This window comes from Sycon ciliatum, chromosome 1, assembly GCF_964019385.1.
Source record: "Sycon ciliatum chromosome 1, ocSycCili1.1, whole genome shotgun sequence".
Classification (NCBI taxonomy): Eukaryota; Metazoa; Porifera; class Calcarea; order Leucosolenida; family Sycettidae; genus Sycon; species Sycon ciliatum.
In genome coordinates, this window is record NC_088643.1 from 10977242 (window position 1) to 10994447 (window position 17206).

Genomic DNA, 17206 nt, shown 5'->3' on the forward strand with positions numbered 1-17206 from the left:
TGTACCCGTACCCGAAGTCTCATTATGTGTATTACAGTTACATGGGACTTTGCTCTGGGCATGGGAATTCTGTTGTTATTCGCGAATTGTCGTTATACCCAGTCGTTGTTAGCGAAGTTGACTGTATCTAAAGTGACGCGCTGTACACCCTCCCCGTGCAAGCAGAGATGGTCCTGTTAACAGCTGGTTGATGAGCTCGGTGTTTAGATCGTCAAAACGCCATGTGGGGATTTGGATATGTTATTTGAAATTGAAACGTGTAAAACCAGAGCAATGAACACTTTCTCCATGCTGCCTTTTCATATAAAAATCAGTTTAGGTTTGCCTTCCGTTGGAGAATTGCCGTCAACTTTGTGAGTGGCGATACCGTAAAAGCCCCTGTATACGCCCACTCGAAATAACGCCCACCCTCCGTGTACACGCCCAGTCAGGGGAAGACAACACTTTTGTTTCAAAATAGCGCCCATGCCCATGTATACGCCCAGGTATGTCGGAAACACCAGTACATGTACAGGTACTGATACCCAATACTTACTGCTATCCCTATTCCAAGTATACGCCCGGTTCCAAAATAACGCCCGTGCCCCTGTATACGCCCAGGAAATCGAGGCTGCTATTCTATACGCCCGGGGGCCTATACACGGGCTTTTACGGTATTCCGCCAGGCACAGAAAAATGCTTTGAGGCGAAAATAGTTCAATGGGAGCTCAAATAAAGCTGTCGTGATGAGTAATGGTGCCGGAAGAACTAAAGCGAGTGCTTGAAAACAGTGCAGACTGCAGAGGTATGTATCATTTCTTCTCTCAACTACAGTGCAGGCTGTGTTATGTTGTTATGAGATGGCTCCGAATAATTATCTCATCTAGTTAGCCATCAAGAACTGGAGAGAGTCTGGATGAAGTCAAGCTGGAAGTCAAGGTTTGTAAATTAGGAGCTTTAATATCAAGTGAAATAAATTGTCAGCACGGCATGGATGGCATTGCGGAATGGATGTTGCACATCAGTGTAAAGTCGTATCAGCGCTGTGCACTGATTACGTAATCAATGATGTCATTGCACTCGGCTATGTTGTCGTCTCGGTGCTGGGTCTCATGAACTCGTAGCCGTGCTCGTCCGTGTACGCCATCGCCGTGTCCTTTGGCACCAGGTACCCATCGGTGTCTCGTTCCAGCCCAGCACCTGCACCGTTGCTCTTCTCGCCGGTGGCTTTTCTCAAGTCGTACTCACGCCCAGTGCCGGTGAAGAGCCGGCGCTCCACGACCAGCGCGTCGTAGTAGTAGTTCTCGGCGGGGGCTTTCCCTCCCGCCGCTGCAGATCCGCTGATCTCCAGGCTTGAGGCGCGCACGTACATGTAGTCGCCGGCTGCGCGCGTGCTCTCCAGCAGGCGTGCCAGCATGGGCGTCAGCTGGGTGAACGTCGGTCGCCGCTCCGGCTTCCACTGCCAACACGCCGTCATGATGTCGTTCCTGAGTGATGAGCAAAGCAGATGTGCAAACATTCCAGTAGGACTAAGGAGGTTGTGATGTGAGAGAGGTTTTAAAGTACACGATGGGAGCGCACACTTCGACGAGTCCCCCTGGCTTGTGATTATGGGCTGATCGATTGATTTATTGACCAAAGGCTGTGGATGTACAGTGCTAGGTTATTAGGGGTGCACTGAAACCATTCACACTGCACCTTGTGTACTACATGTACTTGCCTGCACGTTTGCATTCTGTGCGGATGCAACACCTCTTTTTTTTTTTTTAAGTAAGTCGATTGGTCCCTGGGACAAGTCGTGCCATCTACGATCTCTGTTCCTACAGTACATCTCTGTTCCTGCGTGATTTGCACAATGAATTGCATGGGTGCACTGCAGCTCATGGGATGAGTAGAAACTGGCTGGGGTGCTCAAGCATGGGTCAGACAAACAACTCTTCAACAGTAATGAGGAAAGTACAACAGGTCGGGTTGCCACTCACAGCTCGTCCCGGCAGCCCACTGGCCTTGTATTGCGTCCGCCGTCCTTCAAGAAGTCCAGCAACTTGGAAGCGTTGTTGTCAAACTCTGGATACGGAAGATACCCTGCAGGAACCCATGAAAAGCCAAAATGCCAAACAAGAAATTGGTTTGTTGAATTCAGAGTTGAAGTTAGGTTCTGGCATGCAGCCGGGCGCAATGTAAACTTGCTGCACACATGTACACGCAGAATTCTCCTGCAACCCTACACAGGTCTACCACCGTTTAATAGTACGACATCGGTTACAAGATAAACTGCATTAGTAGGCAGTGATGAAGAATCCGCTGACGCCTGAAACACGTTCATTCACGTCCGGATATTAGATGTATGTATTGTATTCTTTATTTTACTTCGCCTAGTCAAACGGGATCATTGCCCCGTAGTATGATGCCGAAGGGTGGGGGTTGACATTACATAATAAATATATGTCGAGATAATTATGTGACCTGTACAGCGTACACTACACACAACTGTTGGAAGTATCTTCCGTAAAGCACAATGTCATTGTGTTGCAGACTTCAACATTGAGCAGCTCATCAATGCCATGCACAGTCATGTACTTGTGCTGCGCAAGAGACAAGCTGAGAACTTACCCAGGGTGCAGATTTCCCACATCAGAATGCCAAACGACCAGCTGCAGAAGAAAGAAGACGATATGGACACACACACACACACTCTCCGCATGGCTAGCTGTTTCTGCGTGATACGGGTTTGTGCTGGTAGCGGGTTTGTCACATTATTGACATAGTGCCGTCAGCCACAACATAAAAATGTGGGTGTAGTCGTAGGAATTGTGAAAATGGTCAAGGAATCGTGGAATGATCCTGTGGTGCAGAGCTGCATGCAGTGTTTCATGAAACGGTGGCATACAGATATAACGCTTCATGGTGCACTGCACTGGTTATTTCATGAATGCAGGTTTCTTTGGCAAGTGCCACATGACCTGTACATATCCCTTGATTGCCAGCCATGTCGTGTCGATAAAGACCCATGGGCCATAGCTGAACGCGCCGCCATGCTAAAGCAGTAGCAGGCACTGAACACGTGTACAGCGTTGCCGGGCACCAGAGAAACAAACAGGCTAGGATTTCTCCCAGCACAGCATGGCGATGCATACAGCGGCTCAACTGCACATAGACCGCAGTACACGAAAGATCAGAATGGCCCAGGCTGCAAAGCTGATCCCCCCCCCCCCCGCACCCGACAGCACTATAGAGGTTATGTGGTCACAGCATCAGCAGAGAATACTAGAGATGCTTTGGCAAAGCCGAGTCGCACTGGTGTACTAGCAAAAAGCGAAACCGCTGACTCACGCTGCATACTTAGGTCTCACCAGCAAATCTGCCGACTCACTTTGTATAGTTTTACTTAGCGCCCATAAACGAATTCGCTCGCTCACCACCGTAGCATCAATTACACAACATCTATAATTATGCTGTATGCTGTATTCTCTCTTCAAGCACTTACACATCACCGGCCGGCGTGTAGTAATCTCCGTTCAGGGTTTCCGGCGACATCCACTTGACGGGCACGGGCCGGTGACTGCTGCTGACGTACGCCTCGTCCGTGTACACATCCCTGGTCATGCCAAAGTCACAGATCTTCAGCAGCTTGCCGTCCGCAACCAGCACGTTCTTTGCGCGCAAGTCGCGATGGACAAAGTGCTTGGCAGCGAGGAACTCCTGAAAAAAACAAGTGTGGAAGGGGAGGTATTCCTTAGTTGAGGCTCTGTATCATTTCCCGAGAACTCGCTCTCTATCATTCTGGTTTATTGATGTTGAAGTAAAGCCTAAGATGTATGTACTGTACAGAGTTCAGAAGAAGTATCATACAGTACGCCCCTAGTCGAGTTATACCGTAAAGTACCGCGAGAGCGCCCCACCATCTTGTCCTTTTGTGGTCGCATTGTGGAGGTGGTGTCCTGATTGCAGGCCATACGACACGAACCTTGTACACGCATAGCAGTGGTCAATCCATACTCGATTTACCTTCGAGCGGACATGAGCTCCACACAAAAACCTTAGAAGTGTGACCTTAGTGCACTAAGGTTCTCACATCGTACAAACTTGGTTGCACTCTGCCATACGATTTTCCTTTCCCTGGCTGTAAAACCAAGGTGGGGTGCTCTGGCTGTACGTTACGGTACTTGGAATAACCACCCCAACCTCGCCATACTCTTCAAATTAGGATTTTGCCTCTAATAATAATAATAACTTTATTAGGATGACCCAAAGGCTGACCTGACCGCCTATCGTGGGGTCCGTCGCATTGAAGGATGATGGTACAAGAGAGTACAGATTGGGAAGGGGGGGGGGGGGGGGGACTACGATGAACATGGTAACGGCATGCCAGCGAGTAGACCTGAATACTGACAAGAATGTTTGCGCAGCTCTTTCTTGAATACATGGACAGAAGATTCCGAAGTCAATGCGGGTGGGAGACAATTCCATAAAAGGGAGGTTTCGAAAGTGATTTGGATGTTGTCAAGGCTTTCTAGTTGGTCTGCGCATCAAAGTCAAACACATGCAAATGTTGTTTTGTATGCGTGTGTTCGGGGGGGGGGGGGGGGGGGGGGTACTTACCATGCCTTTCGAGATCTGGACGGCCAGCGCGGACACCTCTGCCAGAGTGGGGTACGGTCCCTGCGGCCCTCGTTCCAAATCCACTCGCAAGCCAGGCTGTAGTGTGAGTAGTTTCCGGTAATGCTCGCTCTTCACACGCCATGCGCACAACAACAAATCACCCGAGATCAAATGAAGTGATGTCAGTATTTCAATAACATGTGCAAGCAGTTACATGTATGATGGTGACATAGTATCACAAGGCGGAAGACACACTGCTTTGAAGACAGTGTTCCGGACTGCACCCGGAAACACTAAGAGTTGGTCGAGTCAGTAGCACTGTTTTCAACGTCGTGTGTCTTCCCCCTTTAGTACCATGTGCAAGGACGGCCTGTGCAGACATGACGTGCTGGTCAGGTGTATCACTTCATGAGCTATGCAGACCGCCACATCAGTTCTTACATCGCAGTCACACGCTACACATCAACGTCCAAAACAATGCCGGGATACAATGCCCTAACCTTGTCGCCTTCGCGAGCTGCACGGATCAGTGCCAGCAGCGATCCGTATGGCATCAGCTCCATCACTAGATGCGTCAGACGGCCATGCAGTGGTTCACGTACGTAGTGTACCATGCGCACGACGTGTGGAGATGTTGAGCCATCACGCTGCAGCTCAATGAAGATCTTCACTTCGTTCTTCAGGCACTCCTCGGCATAGCGGGCACGCGAACCACCGTGTTGGTCATCTAGGCTCATGGAATAGTTACAACACATGCACACACACACACACGCATTCACGTACACGTGCACAAGCATGGACACACACGCACACGCACACACACAAACACACACAATCAGCCCAAAGTACATCCCCCCCAAGTATCACCAAAAAGGCTAATAAAAACCTCATCATGTACATGTAGTTGCATCTGAAGTTCTGTACAAATAGGATACTATAAACCGGGAAACCTTTGCGATTCGGAATCGTTTGCGATTTTCGCGATGGGCGTGAAATCGCAAAGTATACCGACACGAAACGTAGAACTGTAGTAATAAGTTCTAAAACTAATGAAATTGAATCCAATCGCAAACATTTCCAGATGCAAGTTGGTCTGTGCGAGCAAATCAGAAACCCAAACCGGCGCAAGCGTTTCCCAGTTTACAATAGGTGCATTAAGTGTTCAAATCTTACATTTGACTTCTTTCACGGCCACCATCGAAGTTTCCTCGGTCGCACCGCGCGGCAGCAGCGGCTCGAGCAGGTGGCCGAGGCACACCTTGCCAAACGCACCCTCGCCAAGCGCCACGTCCGCGCAGATGTCGATGTGCTCCAGGCTGGCCTCCCAGCGGCCACGCTTGCTCAGCTGCGAGCCGGTCGGCGATAGCAGCGTGACCGGTGACAGCGCTGGACTGGTTTTGGTCAGGGAAATCCCCACGGCCTGCGGTGGTGGCTTTATTAGCGGCAGCTCGCCGACCGCAGTCCTGTGCTCCAGCTGGGGAAAGACGTTCGGATCGGCCGGCCCGACGCACCAGGCGCTGTTCTTGCGGCGGCGCACGCCGACTACGAGCAGCACGGCGACACCGACCAGCACCAGGACTACGCCTGCTCCGGCGGCCGCCGCTGGCACAATGGTGGAGGTGAGCGCGTCACCCTCGCTGACACCACCGGCAGCAGCACCATCCGGGTCTTGAGTGCTCGTCGCAGTGCTGCCCGTCAGCGTCACTGCTGGGTCATTGCTGTTGTACAAAGTACCAGCTCCTGGACGGTTGGGGCCAGTTGCAACTGGCATTGTGCTCACTTCCTGGTCAACTGTAGAAAGCCAAACCAATGCACATCATCATCAATGTCAGTTTTTTTGTTTTTGTTTTATCTCATGTACTTCGAAGTGGTAGCATTACACATCAACGGGCATGACTCGTGGAAGGATTGATGGCATACCTTTCCCAATAGGATCACACAACCTTCAAAAGGTTCTGAACTGCATGGAGATGGTACATGTTTTGTTAATTGAGTTAGAAGTGATTTTACTGCAAACAGTGCAATGTGTACTACCCGGATGTACATCATAAACAGTGCAATGTGTACTACCAAGAGTACATAACCCCCCAGAGTGTGCAACGCCTGATCCAGCTCTGTGTAGGGTCTTGGTCGAGCGGAATCGGGTCTTTGCGTCATAATACCGTACACATCTGAGGGGAACCCGGGGAGTCGCGGGTACTCTTGGATCAAAAACAATGGTGCCCTGCCTCGAGACCGGCCTTGCGCTGGTGTGAAGTGTACGCATGACATCAGAAGATCCGATTCCGCTCGACCAAGACCCTACACAGAGCTGGATCAGGCGTTGCACACTCTGGGGGGTTATGTACTCTTGGTACTACCCGGATGTACATCATAAACAGTGCAATGTGTACTACCCGGATGTACATCATAAACAGTGCAATGTGTACTACCCGGATGTACATCATAAACAGTGCAATGTGTACTACCCGGATGTACATCATAAACAGTGCAATGTGTACTACCCGGATGTACATCATAAACAGTGCAATGTGTACTACCCGGATGTACATCATAAACAGTGCAATGTGTACTACCCGGATGTACATCATAAACAGTGCAATGTGTACTACCCGGATGTACATCATAAACAGTGCAATGTGTACTACCCGGATGTACATCTTGTAGTATAGTATGCTGACACTATGATCACCACCACCACCGTATGAGCACGTGATTCATCATAAAGTACTGCAGGCCAGAGGAAATCAACCTCATGAATAAAATAGCACGGACGTTTACACGGCCCTAGCACCGCACACACTATTCTGTGCACTCGAACACGGCGCTACTTTTTCATGAGTTGTCAAATTTTACTGGCCAGTACTTTAGGAATGACTGGACTGAAGTATAATAACATAAACAATAGCGTGGCTTCACAACCTGGTCATGTGACTAAATTTGTGTAGAAAGTGATCATGGCATGCCATGATGTGGACAATGGAGCTACTATGGTCAACACGATGTGACCCAAGGATGCGAGTGTTGAGTGGAGTTGGAACCAACATGGCTGTCCTGTATGGCCATGTGATAGATGTGAAACCAATCGCGTGCATGGTTGCCCGTACCTCTGCAGGTCGCGCCGCTGGCATTCACAACTTGCTTTCCGCCAACACGTAGCATAGAGAATTGGGTGGCCTCGTCCGGCGAGTTTCTCATCCAAACGAGCAACTACAAAATTACACACACACACACACACACACACACACACATACACACACACAGAGAAAAGCCCAGGTTATGACTCAAACGGCGCCAGGCTCCTGAATAGTGCAATAGCGATCAGTGAAATCTGACCAAATGTGCAAAACTGATTCTTTGAAACAGCTCCGATCACATCACTGTATTTGTACGTGTGTACCTTAAGCCACCGTCCATACCACTTCCAGGGTGTCGAGGGCCATGCAAGTTGTGGGCGCCAAGTATACGCCTGGGGCAGATTCGACCGAGTGCAGCTGCGCAATGCTAAGCTAGCGACAGAGAATACTCGGCACTTTGGTAATGTGAGCATTACAATCCTGTCCACCGGTGACATCCACCATGCAGCCCTTCACTACCATATTTTGGGGAACTAGCGGTGGTCTTTTATTACCGCCTGACTGAAATAAGCGCCACATCATTCCAAGGCTTTGTGTGGAAATTGTTCAATTTAGGCCGGTGACATTTTAGCACTCCCAATACTACTAAGCGCCTCGGCCAGTATTGTCGAAATATGGTATGCGGCCCTATCTGAACTGCAACTTTATTGGTGACATCTAACATGCAGCCCCTCACTATGCAGCCCCTCACTATGCAGCCCCTCACAATGCCACCCTACCTGAACGGAGTTGATGTTGATGGTCTGCAGGGAGTAGGCTCTGCTGGAGAAAGTGTGCTCAATCAACCCGTCCTGCGCAATCTGTGAGTTCCGTAGATGAACAGCAAACATGAAGTATTGACACAAGCTAAGTGCAAAGGTGCTCCGCTCCGTGAAATCATAGCCGAATCGGACAATTAAGTTTGCAATTGTACAAGGCTAACCAATTGTTTTGGGTATTCTGGAGTTTCATGGCTAGTCGGCCAATCATCAGACGACAAAGATCTGATGACTGGCCTTTTGAAGCCGTGCGCCAAGAAGAGTGTTGTGCTGATTGCAGGCCTGCCACGTTTCTATGAGTCACTGAGAAATCTGAATGGGTCAACCCCACCTGGGGGGGGGGGGGGGGGGGGGGGGGTATAAAGGAAGACAGTGCCCCATTTAGAAGCCAAAGGATATTTTAGGATTTCAAGGTCCGAAACATCAGGATAGGACATTTTGGTGACCAGTGAAACTAAAATGGTGGAGCAGAATTTAGGTTGGTTTGTCAGAACGACCTGTAAAAATCGGAGCATTTCCGAAAAATCGAAATAAGTGGCAACCTTGTGATTGCATTAATCCGTAGGATAAGCATTATCCTGTACTGATCCTACCGTCAAACGCTCCGGGTGCATCGCTAGTCGAATCGGGAGTGGCAGGCCGCTGACTTCGATGCTCAGGTGCTCGACGTACTGGATGTCCACAGACTGGGCTAGTTCGCTGGCGTTCAAGCGCACGGTGACGGAGAACTGAGAGCAACACGCCTCCTTGTCCTGGCTGAACATGCGTATACGGTCAGTGCAAGCCTGGTCCGAGCAGACACATGTCGTCGCAGAGCTGGCACGGATCGAGCGGTAGACATTGGCATTCGATCCCCGCATGCACGGCGTGGGTGTCTCGATATCGCGGCAGACTGATACACACACACACACACACACATACACACACACACACACGGTTGGGAATGTACATATAGGCACGAGAGGTTGCTCAATGCACCCAAGTCTGTCAGGTAGGGTCGGAGGTATCAAGTGATACATCTTGCCGTGTGTCCAGCAAGATGTCCTTATCTGTGTATGCGTGGAGTAAGATGCCTACATGCTGTAGTCCTATCTTTAGCTTTGTGTAGAGTAAGATGCCTAGTCCTACCTATAGCTTTGTGTAGAGTAAGCTAGGGAAGTACCCAACCAGTGGATAACAGTAACTTACAGGGAACGGCGACAGATTGGATGTTTCCAAACTGCTGTACTCTCTGAAGGATGCCACGATCAATTTCCCCAGCCGAGCTTGATGCCAGTACCTGCAGAGTACAAATTAACAATCACCGATACCATCACCGACATCATCACCGACGTGACATTGGCAGTGACTACAGTTTGGCATCTACTGTAAACCGCCCAATATTCGCGTACTAGCCGGCATCATGCTTTCAGAGACCACCAGCATTCAACAGACCGGCCATGATAGACTGGTTTCACAGTGAGTGGCTGCTGATACCAAGTTTCACATGTATGTCCATCCATCCAGTCAAGTGGGCTTGAGAGCTTGTCAAGAAGAATTGGCTGGTAACGATAAAACTTAAAAAATATCGAAAAGAGAGAGAGAGAGAGAGAGAGAGAGAGAGAGAGAGGGGGGGGGGAGGGATAGAGAGAGGGGGGGGGGGGATAGAGAGGGATCAACGGACTCACTTGTATACTGTACTGTTCACCCAGTTCAAGTCTATCCCTGTCCAGAGTTAGAGCACGCTGCAGTGACAGGAACCCAACCAAATCATAGCCTAATCAAACTGGGGATGTACAGTGTAAGTCAAGTAACGTGACGGCATACATTGGTAAATTGGTAAAGCCTTCCAAAGGAACTGTGATAAAGATGAAAGTGTTACCAGAACAGCTCCCCAACAATCACACTTAATCGGGTTACTTTGAAGTTTCAAGCATGGCACTACTCAGTACGCTTGCAGCACAGATAGCGGAACCATTGCTGTTATGTGTAAATGGTCAGTTGGGACTGAGTTCCTTGCAAGGATGATCACCTAGGACGAACATGCCAGTTATCAGCATTACTACAAAAACAGCATGCACACGGGAGGAGATTGGAGCCAGGATTATAATGTGAAGAAGCAGAACTCACCTCCGGCGACAAGAACTGAGCGACATTACCGGACTCCCTCGTCGTCATAGAGACAACGTACGTCACGTTTCGACCAACACACTTGACTGGAGAAAAAAGAAGCAGGAGAAGGAGGAGCACAAGTAGCACGAGCATGATCCCGCAAGTCAAATTAGTTAATTTATAGAAAAGAAAAAGGACCAAGGAACTACAAGTTACGCTATAATGTCCACTAACACCACCAGTTACAACACAATCAGCTCATGCGATAACATTGGTTAAATGTCACATTTTCGAATGTGCTTGCAATTAGAGCGGTGCCGGTATGTCTTTCCCTCAAACCAGTTAATAATTAGAGCGGTAAACAGACAAGAATGTGAATTTAATAGTTCACAAACTGGATGGTCGTACATCATTCATAAACCATGTCTATCTCTCTCTCTCTCTCTCTCTCTCTCTCTCTCTCTCTCTCTCTCTCTCTCTCTCTCTCTCTCTCTCTCTCTCTCTCTCTCCCCCCCCTCTCTTGATATCACTTACGCCAGTCTTCGAAAATACCGTTATCCACTGTCCAGTTGTAGTGGAAAACTGGCTGATATCCACGCAGGGCTAGTTGACCGGAAACAGCTCCACTCACCAATACTGCATCATCTACATGTACAGAACATCACAGCATAGCAGCAGAAACGCTATTGCATGGAAACTCTAGACCGAACGAACAGCAGGTAATGGAATGATTGAAGCCGATGGTCGATTCTAATTGTGAGTGTGTGTGTGTGGGGGGGGGGGGGGGGTGTTCCTTACCTATTAGAGAGGTTCCACACTACGTAAAGTTGAGCAACTTTACGTTTGGGGGCGAGAAAACCTGTGAATTCGCGAGTTTGCACTCCACTTACGGAAAGTTGTCTACGGAGAGTACGTAGATAGGGCTGTGATAACGTAGCTGGTCCGTAAGTGGATTGGGGTACAAATTTATGACTCTCTCCCCAGGTCGATCTGGTCGTACACTGCGGCGTTCGAAGTTGCCAAGGGCAGCTACGTGATTTGAAAACTCCGTATGGCGGAACACATATATGCATGCAGTTTCCGTTAGACTTTCCGTAGACCGACTATGTTTTTTTACTAACGTAATTACGTTATGCGGAACCTCTCTATTGTTTCAATTTGCTTGACACGGGGGGGGGGGGAGGGAGGGGAGGGTGTTAATCTCCTTCCTGTTTAGCCCCGTCCTGCCTCTCTCTTCTAGACTGTACAGATCAAGACATGGCTGTAGTCATCGAAAAGTCCACGCTGGCATTGCTGCAGCCTCCAGTGAACCAAACTTCAGTGATTTGCACAGCCATCTATGCACACCAGCTATGCATGGCGAAGACGGACTGCACTGGCAAAGCACCGCATCTCGAAATTGGCCCATACATCTGCGAAGGTCCCCGACTTCTTTCTCTCTGACTGGCTTGCTGTGTTTTAAGAGGAAGGGGGGGGGGGCATGTTGATCTAAAGCCTCATACTGAAATTTGTTTTTGAGCGCCCAGCATTGGATTATCCGCTATTTGGTGAGGGCATGCACCGAACGAAAGGTGACCAGAGAAAGGAAGTCTAGATAAAAAGACTGTAATAATTATAGTCTTTAACATAACCATTATCTAGGTGTTGTCTGCTAAATTGAAAATGATTAGCAGCAGCACCCGGGCTTTTGGAGCCGCGAATAAGATCAGCCGAAGAGTGCAGCGTCGGGGAATGCAATGCCATCTGCTGTCCGCCGTATTATATCCCAGAATTCTCTGTCTCCATATCAATGTGTCAACTGGTCAAGGTAGAGAATTTGGCCCAAAACAACGCCATCTGCTGTCTAGCACTAGCTGAACTCTCCCTATGATCGGTTTTTCTGGCCTCTTTGTAGTAGTACATTGTACTCACGGTTGAGCCACCGAAGTAAAATAAATTCAATACAATACTACACATTTCCTACTGGACATCTTACCCTCTAAAGGAACAAAGGGGCAGAGAGAGCAGCCTGCTGCCACGGCAATGGATAGGCGGACTGTACCGCGTATTGTTCCAGCCAGCCGTGCTATTCCTCCAGTACGTGCTTGCTCAGCGGTGATCTGACAGAGCGGATAGGAACACAGCATAGTTAGCAAGGACAGGACCTACAGTAGGGGACCCACTGGTTGGATGGATTGGGATTCGAACTTCAAAGCCTATAGATGCACTCATGCACATTCACTCTCGCGCGCACACACACACACACTGAAAACACACCGGACACGCACATGCATGCACCTCCACAGACATTGCTTAAAGGGGAAGTTAAGGCAAAAATCAAAATTTCACCAGTTGTAGTCTTGGGGGTGCTGAGTCGAATGGTCTTGGTCCGAGGAAGCTGAGACCCTCCCTTCCTACTTGAATCCCAATCGAACTCGCGCACTTCCACCGAAACTGGGTGACTGCGCCCTACGAGATGGGGATTTGTATGCAAAATGTCACTAAAAGCGCCATTTCATTCTTATAAAAGCACGGATGACCGCGATTGGCCCATATGTTGTAGTCTTTTGGACGCTGAGTCGCCTGGTTTTGGTCCGAAAAGGCTGCGATGCAGCGTTCCTCCTTTATTCCCAATCGAACATGGTTGAAGAAGCGGTCACGTGCTCCTGGGTGCCCAAATCACCTGGTCACCACGCCAGCAGGCGACAACTTTCACACCAAGGTTCAACTCGAGTTCAAATCGAGTGACAGGACTGCACCCAAAAAAGGTCAAACAGGCTAGTGAGTTGTACCCTGCAGGCACGGTGACCAGGTGACTGGTGTACGCAGGAGCACGTGACCACTTGTTCGACCATGTTCGATTGGGAATAAAGGAGGAACGCTGCATCGCAGCCTTTTCGGTCCAAAACCAGTCGACTCAGCATCCAAAAGACTACAACATATGGGCCAGCCGCGGTCATCCGTGCTTTTATAAGAACGAAATGGCGCTTTTAGTGACATTTTGCATACAAAGCCCCATCTAGTAGGGCGCAGTCACCCAGTTTCGGTGGAAGTGCGCGAGTTCGATTGGGATTCAAGTAGGAAGGGAACGTCTCAGCTTCCTCGGACCAAGACCATTCGACTCAGCACCCCGAAGACTACAACTCGTGAAATTTTAATTTTTGCCTTAACTTCCCCTTTAACATGCTCGCATTGTATAAGACAGCAGAACACAGCACCACTCCACAACACCAATAACTTACTACAATAAGGTTAGTACCGTCATCCGTACACTGGGAAATGCTGCCACGCTTGCACAGGAGAAAGTACACTTTTTCCTCGGCTGGAGGTGACGTCTGCTCTGTGAACGGTCGCCATGCCAGGTAATTCTCCGTCTTGGACTTGCGCACCACCATGGGCTTGGCTACGCGTACAAAGTCTGAATGGAAGAGAACGGCCACGTAGGTTAGAGAGAGACCTTGACGGGCTTGTGTTGCATGCACAGTAAGGCAAGCAATCACTGGTACCTTCCTCAGCCTTCTACTTCCGTCTCCGTGCAGAATCTGGCGGCCAGGCTCGGGTCTGACTATACACGGAGGCTGTCACATCTAAGCAAAGCACAAGTGTTGCCATGAAACTAACCGTACCGAATATTTCTCCACCTTGAGCCAGAACTTAGTACTTACTTGCTATATCAGAACTTTGAAGTTGAAAGTATAATGTACGGCCAAGAGTCGTAAAAATCAGTACTCTGCAGGGGCGTCGGAACCGGTGCGGCAGGTGCGGCCAAAGCCGCACCAATAATCTTCGATTTTTTGTTTTTTTTGTTTTAACATTTCAACCTTGTTGGTGGCTTGTCGACTCTTGTACAGGTACCATGTTTTACATCGACAATGCGGTGTATCATCAGCATACACATTCTTTTTATTATTCTATTTGGCTTTTTAGGCCCAATTTTCAAAAATTTTCCCGGGGGATGACCCCGGACCCCCTCTCACACTTCCGCTGCACCAATGTTAAACTCCTTCCGACGCCCCTGCTCTGTACTCTGTAGCTAAAATCAAGTGACTGGTATAGCATTATGCAGGGCGCTCAAAATAGTAATTTTCACTGCAACCTGCCACAGCATGTGCTATACTGAAGTCTCATTGTACGACACCCGGCCTGAACACTGACCGGATGTGCTGCATGTCGATATCGATGCTGCAGTCCCAAGAGTTGAACTCTATCGAGCAAGCAAAACAGGAAAAATGCACATCAGCATCATCATGCACAACAGAGAGAGAGAGAGAGAGGCAGAAACTTGAGAGTCAGCCTGCCATTTCGTCTCAAAAAGCCCCGTGACAAATTCCATTGCGATTATCAGGAAGCTTCTGCACTCCGACACTATTGCAAAGAAGGATTGGTGCTGGCAGAAGTTTCTGACATATTTTTTAAAGGTGTATTAGTAAGAGCATCATCAGTGTCCATTGATTCCCATACTGGACTATTATTGTGTTGGATGTTTCAGTGAGTTTTGTGATCAATCAGCCATTCAGCCATCAGCCTACCAAAAACTGAGAGATGTGGAGTAGTCTTAGGCTGTGCTGGCTGTACTGGCTGTACTGACTGTCATTGATGGCTGAAGAGCCTGTTTGGGCAAACACGCCACTATGTATTTCTATTTCTGGAGAGGCTCATTCATGATCCATCACCACATCACTTAGAGTTCGATGCAGAGTAGTGAAAAAGTCCGGGCAGTATCACAGAAAAGAATCAAAAGATCATTCATTTTTCACTTCTACCTCTATCTTGCCAGAAGTGGGGTCCTGTGTGTAATAATGTTGAATCAGGCTACCTATGCCATCGCTTGCCGCTTGTAGCATTGTTGATGAATCAGTTTGCACCACTGTGGTCACTAATGAGGTCTCAGAAGACGGTCAAATGCAAAGGATTCAAGCTTCCCTCTCGAAGGCGGATAGAATGACGTCGAAGCGAGAAACATGTCCCACACGCTACAACAAACAATTACAAACACGTCCTGAACCGCGGAGCCATTGCACGTCCGGTCTCTCCACTCCAGGTTGTAGTGAAGTCCATCACCATGATCACGCACACAGGAACACCGGTCTCTACGACTGGATCCTCACCGATATCGAGATTCTCCAAACAAGTTTCAGCTAACTGTCAAGGAAGTACACAAGTGAACACTAAAATACTTCAGTGCATGTACTACTCACACACAGTATACCCAAGTCCTTCGGTACACTAACACCAAGAGAAATATAAAATAAGCTTCCCGAATGCAAAATATACTCTTGGTAACACCTTACCGGTCGAAGGGTTGCTGTATCAAAAGTGCTTGTGCTGCTCACAGCGGATTTGCACTTGCTCTGCTCAGCCAGCTTCTTGCTGAACGTGTCTATGGAGAGGACGACGGAAGTTGAAAAGGTCACTGGTGGTTTGGCGCTAGTGGCAGCAGTTGTTGGACTGTCAACGGCGCGCGCGGACAGAGCGCACGTCACAGACAGGATGAACACAACGCGGAAATCCACTGCAAGACGTGCTAGAATCGACTTCCCATCCATGACAGCGATACACAAATTCCAAGTGGGATACTCCAAAACTGGCAGAGCGTTGTCGCTAGTTTTTTTCACCACAACGACAGGAGACTTGCGTGATAGAACGCTGTCGCGCGGAGCTGAGAAGCCCTGGAACGGTTGTTGGATTTACAACTGACACCTTGTAAGGAAACTCTTGTGACACATTTCACGAACGGACATGCTACTTCCGTGTCTACCGGAGCTTGCTAGAATAAATCCTCCCAGTGTCACCATCGAACGAAACTGATAGTGGCACAAAAGATTTTATCCAACACACTGCGCAGCCTACAGCGTTCTCGTACACGAACGAACATCTTGTCCATCGGACTGCGCGCGGACATATCGTATCTCCGTAGTCAAGTAACGTCGTGCGTTGTCTGACCTTTTGGAAGGCAGTCAGCTGTACCATCTTGGCCTTGACCTGCTGAAAAATCGCATACGAACCCGCGACTCTATTCACAACACCATCGATGAATACAACAGCGCTAGCCCGAGCAAGAACGAGTCCAGGGCGTAAGTCACTACCAGTAGTACTATTGACTCGACTACTTGTAAGTGCTTGGAAACACTTTTACAGCCATTCACCAGTGCCAGTCTTTCCTCAGCTCAAGTCGTCTGCACAACTCGACTGGCTTGCAAGTGCGTGGTCCGAGCTGGACTGGAAAGGCTGCATTGCTATCGGCGTTTCACGGATGTCGGACGCACCCCACAACCTTTCCGCCTACGCAATCCAGATTTCATTTTCTAACCTTTCGCATTTTCCGAAGATTCCGACCCTGGCCTAGGCTCCACTGACTGGGGATAACCACGGAACACTAAACAGGTTGTAGATTGGTAACCTAAGTCGCATTCATTGCTGGGCTGCCAGAAATAGCGTCAGCACATCAACGGGACTGTCCCATGCTGGAGACTGCAAAGTGGAATCATGTGCTTCAAAAGCAGGAGATGAGGTTTGGAAGGTGAAACTGAAAGATTGCGTTTGAGTGATCCATCGGCTAAGGCAGTAATGGCAGCTGTGAAAGCATCCTGCTAACAGTTTCAGCCATCGTAACAGAATTATCACACATTATCGCTCTGACCACCCGCGTGACAAACACCG

General features: G+C 49.0%; 1 protein-coding gene across 1 annotated transcript; it reads right to left on the reverse strand.

The window, feature by feature from the left end:
- Window positions 1-676: 676 nt before the first annotated feature.
- LOC135813096 (uncharacterized) lies at window positions 677-16540 on the reverse strand. The gene is made up of 18 exons (XM_065326317.1): window positions 15838-16540; window positions 14702-14750; window positions 13789-13964; window positions 12543-12666; window positions 11102-11212; window positions 10586-10671; window positions 10144-10200; window positions 9665-9755; window positions 9070-9368; window positions 8438-8518; window positions 7689-7791; window positions 5755-6372; window positions 5082-5308; window positions 4582-4710; window positions 3467-3681; window positions 2593-2633; window positions 1962-2064; window positions 677-1466 (listed from the first exon to the last, which is right to left on the reverse strand). The coding sequence occupies exons 1-18, from the start codon at window positions 16090-16092 to the stop codon at window positions 1064-1066; spliced, it is 3168 nt and encodes a 1055-aa protein (XP_065182389.1). The 5' UTR covers window positions 16093-16540; the 3' UTR covers window positions 677-1063.
- Window positions 16541-17206: the final 666 nt, after the last annotated feature.

Excerpts from the sequence above, each read along its gene's own strand:
- LOC135813096 (XM_065326317.1), bottom strand. The coding sequence starts at position 16,092 with ATGGATGGGAAGTCGATTCTAGCACGTCTTGCAGTGGATTTCCGCGTT. Across the intron at positions 11,213-12,542 it reads CCCCTTTGTTCCTTTAGAGG|ATGATGCAGTATTGGTGAGT; the intron begins GTAAGATGTCCA and ends CTGTACATGTAG. Across the intron at positions 2,634-3,466 it reads TACACGCCGGCCGGTGATGT|CTGGTCGTTTGGCATTCTGA; the intron begins GTAAGTGCTTGA and ends TTTCTTCTGCAG.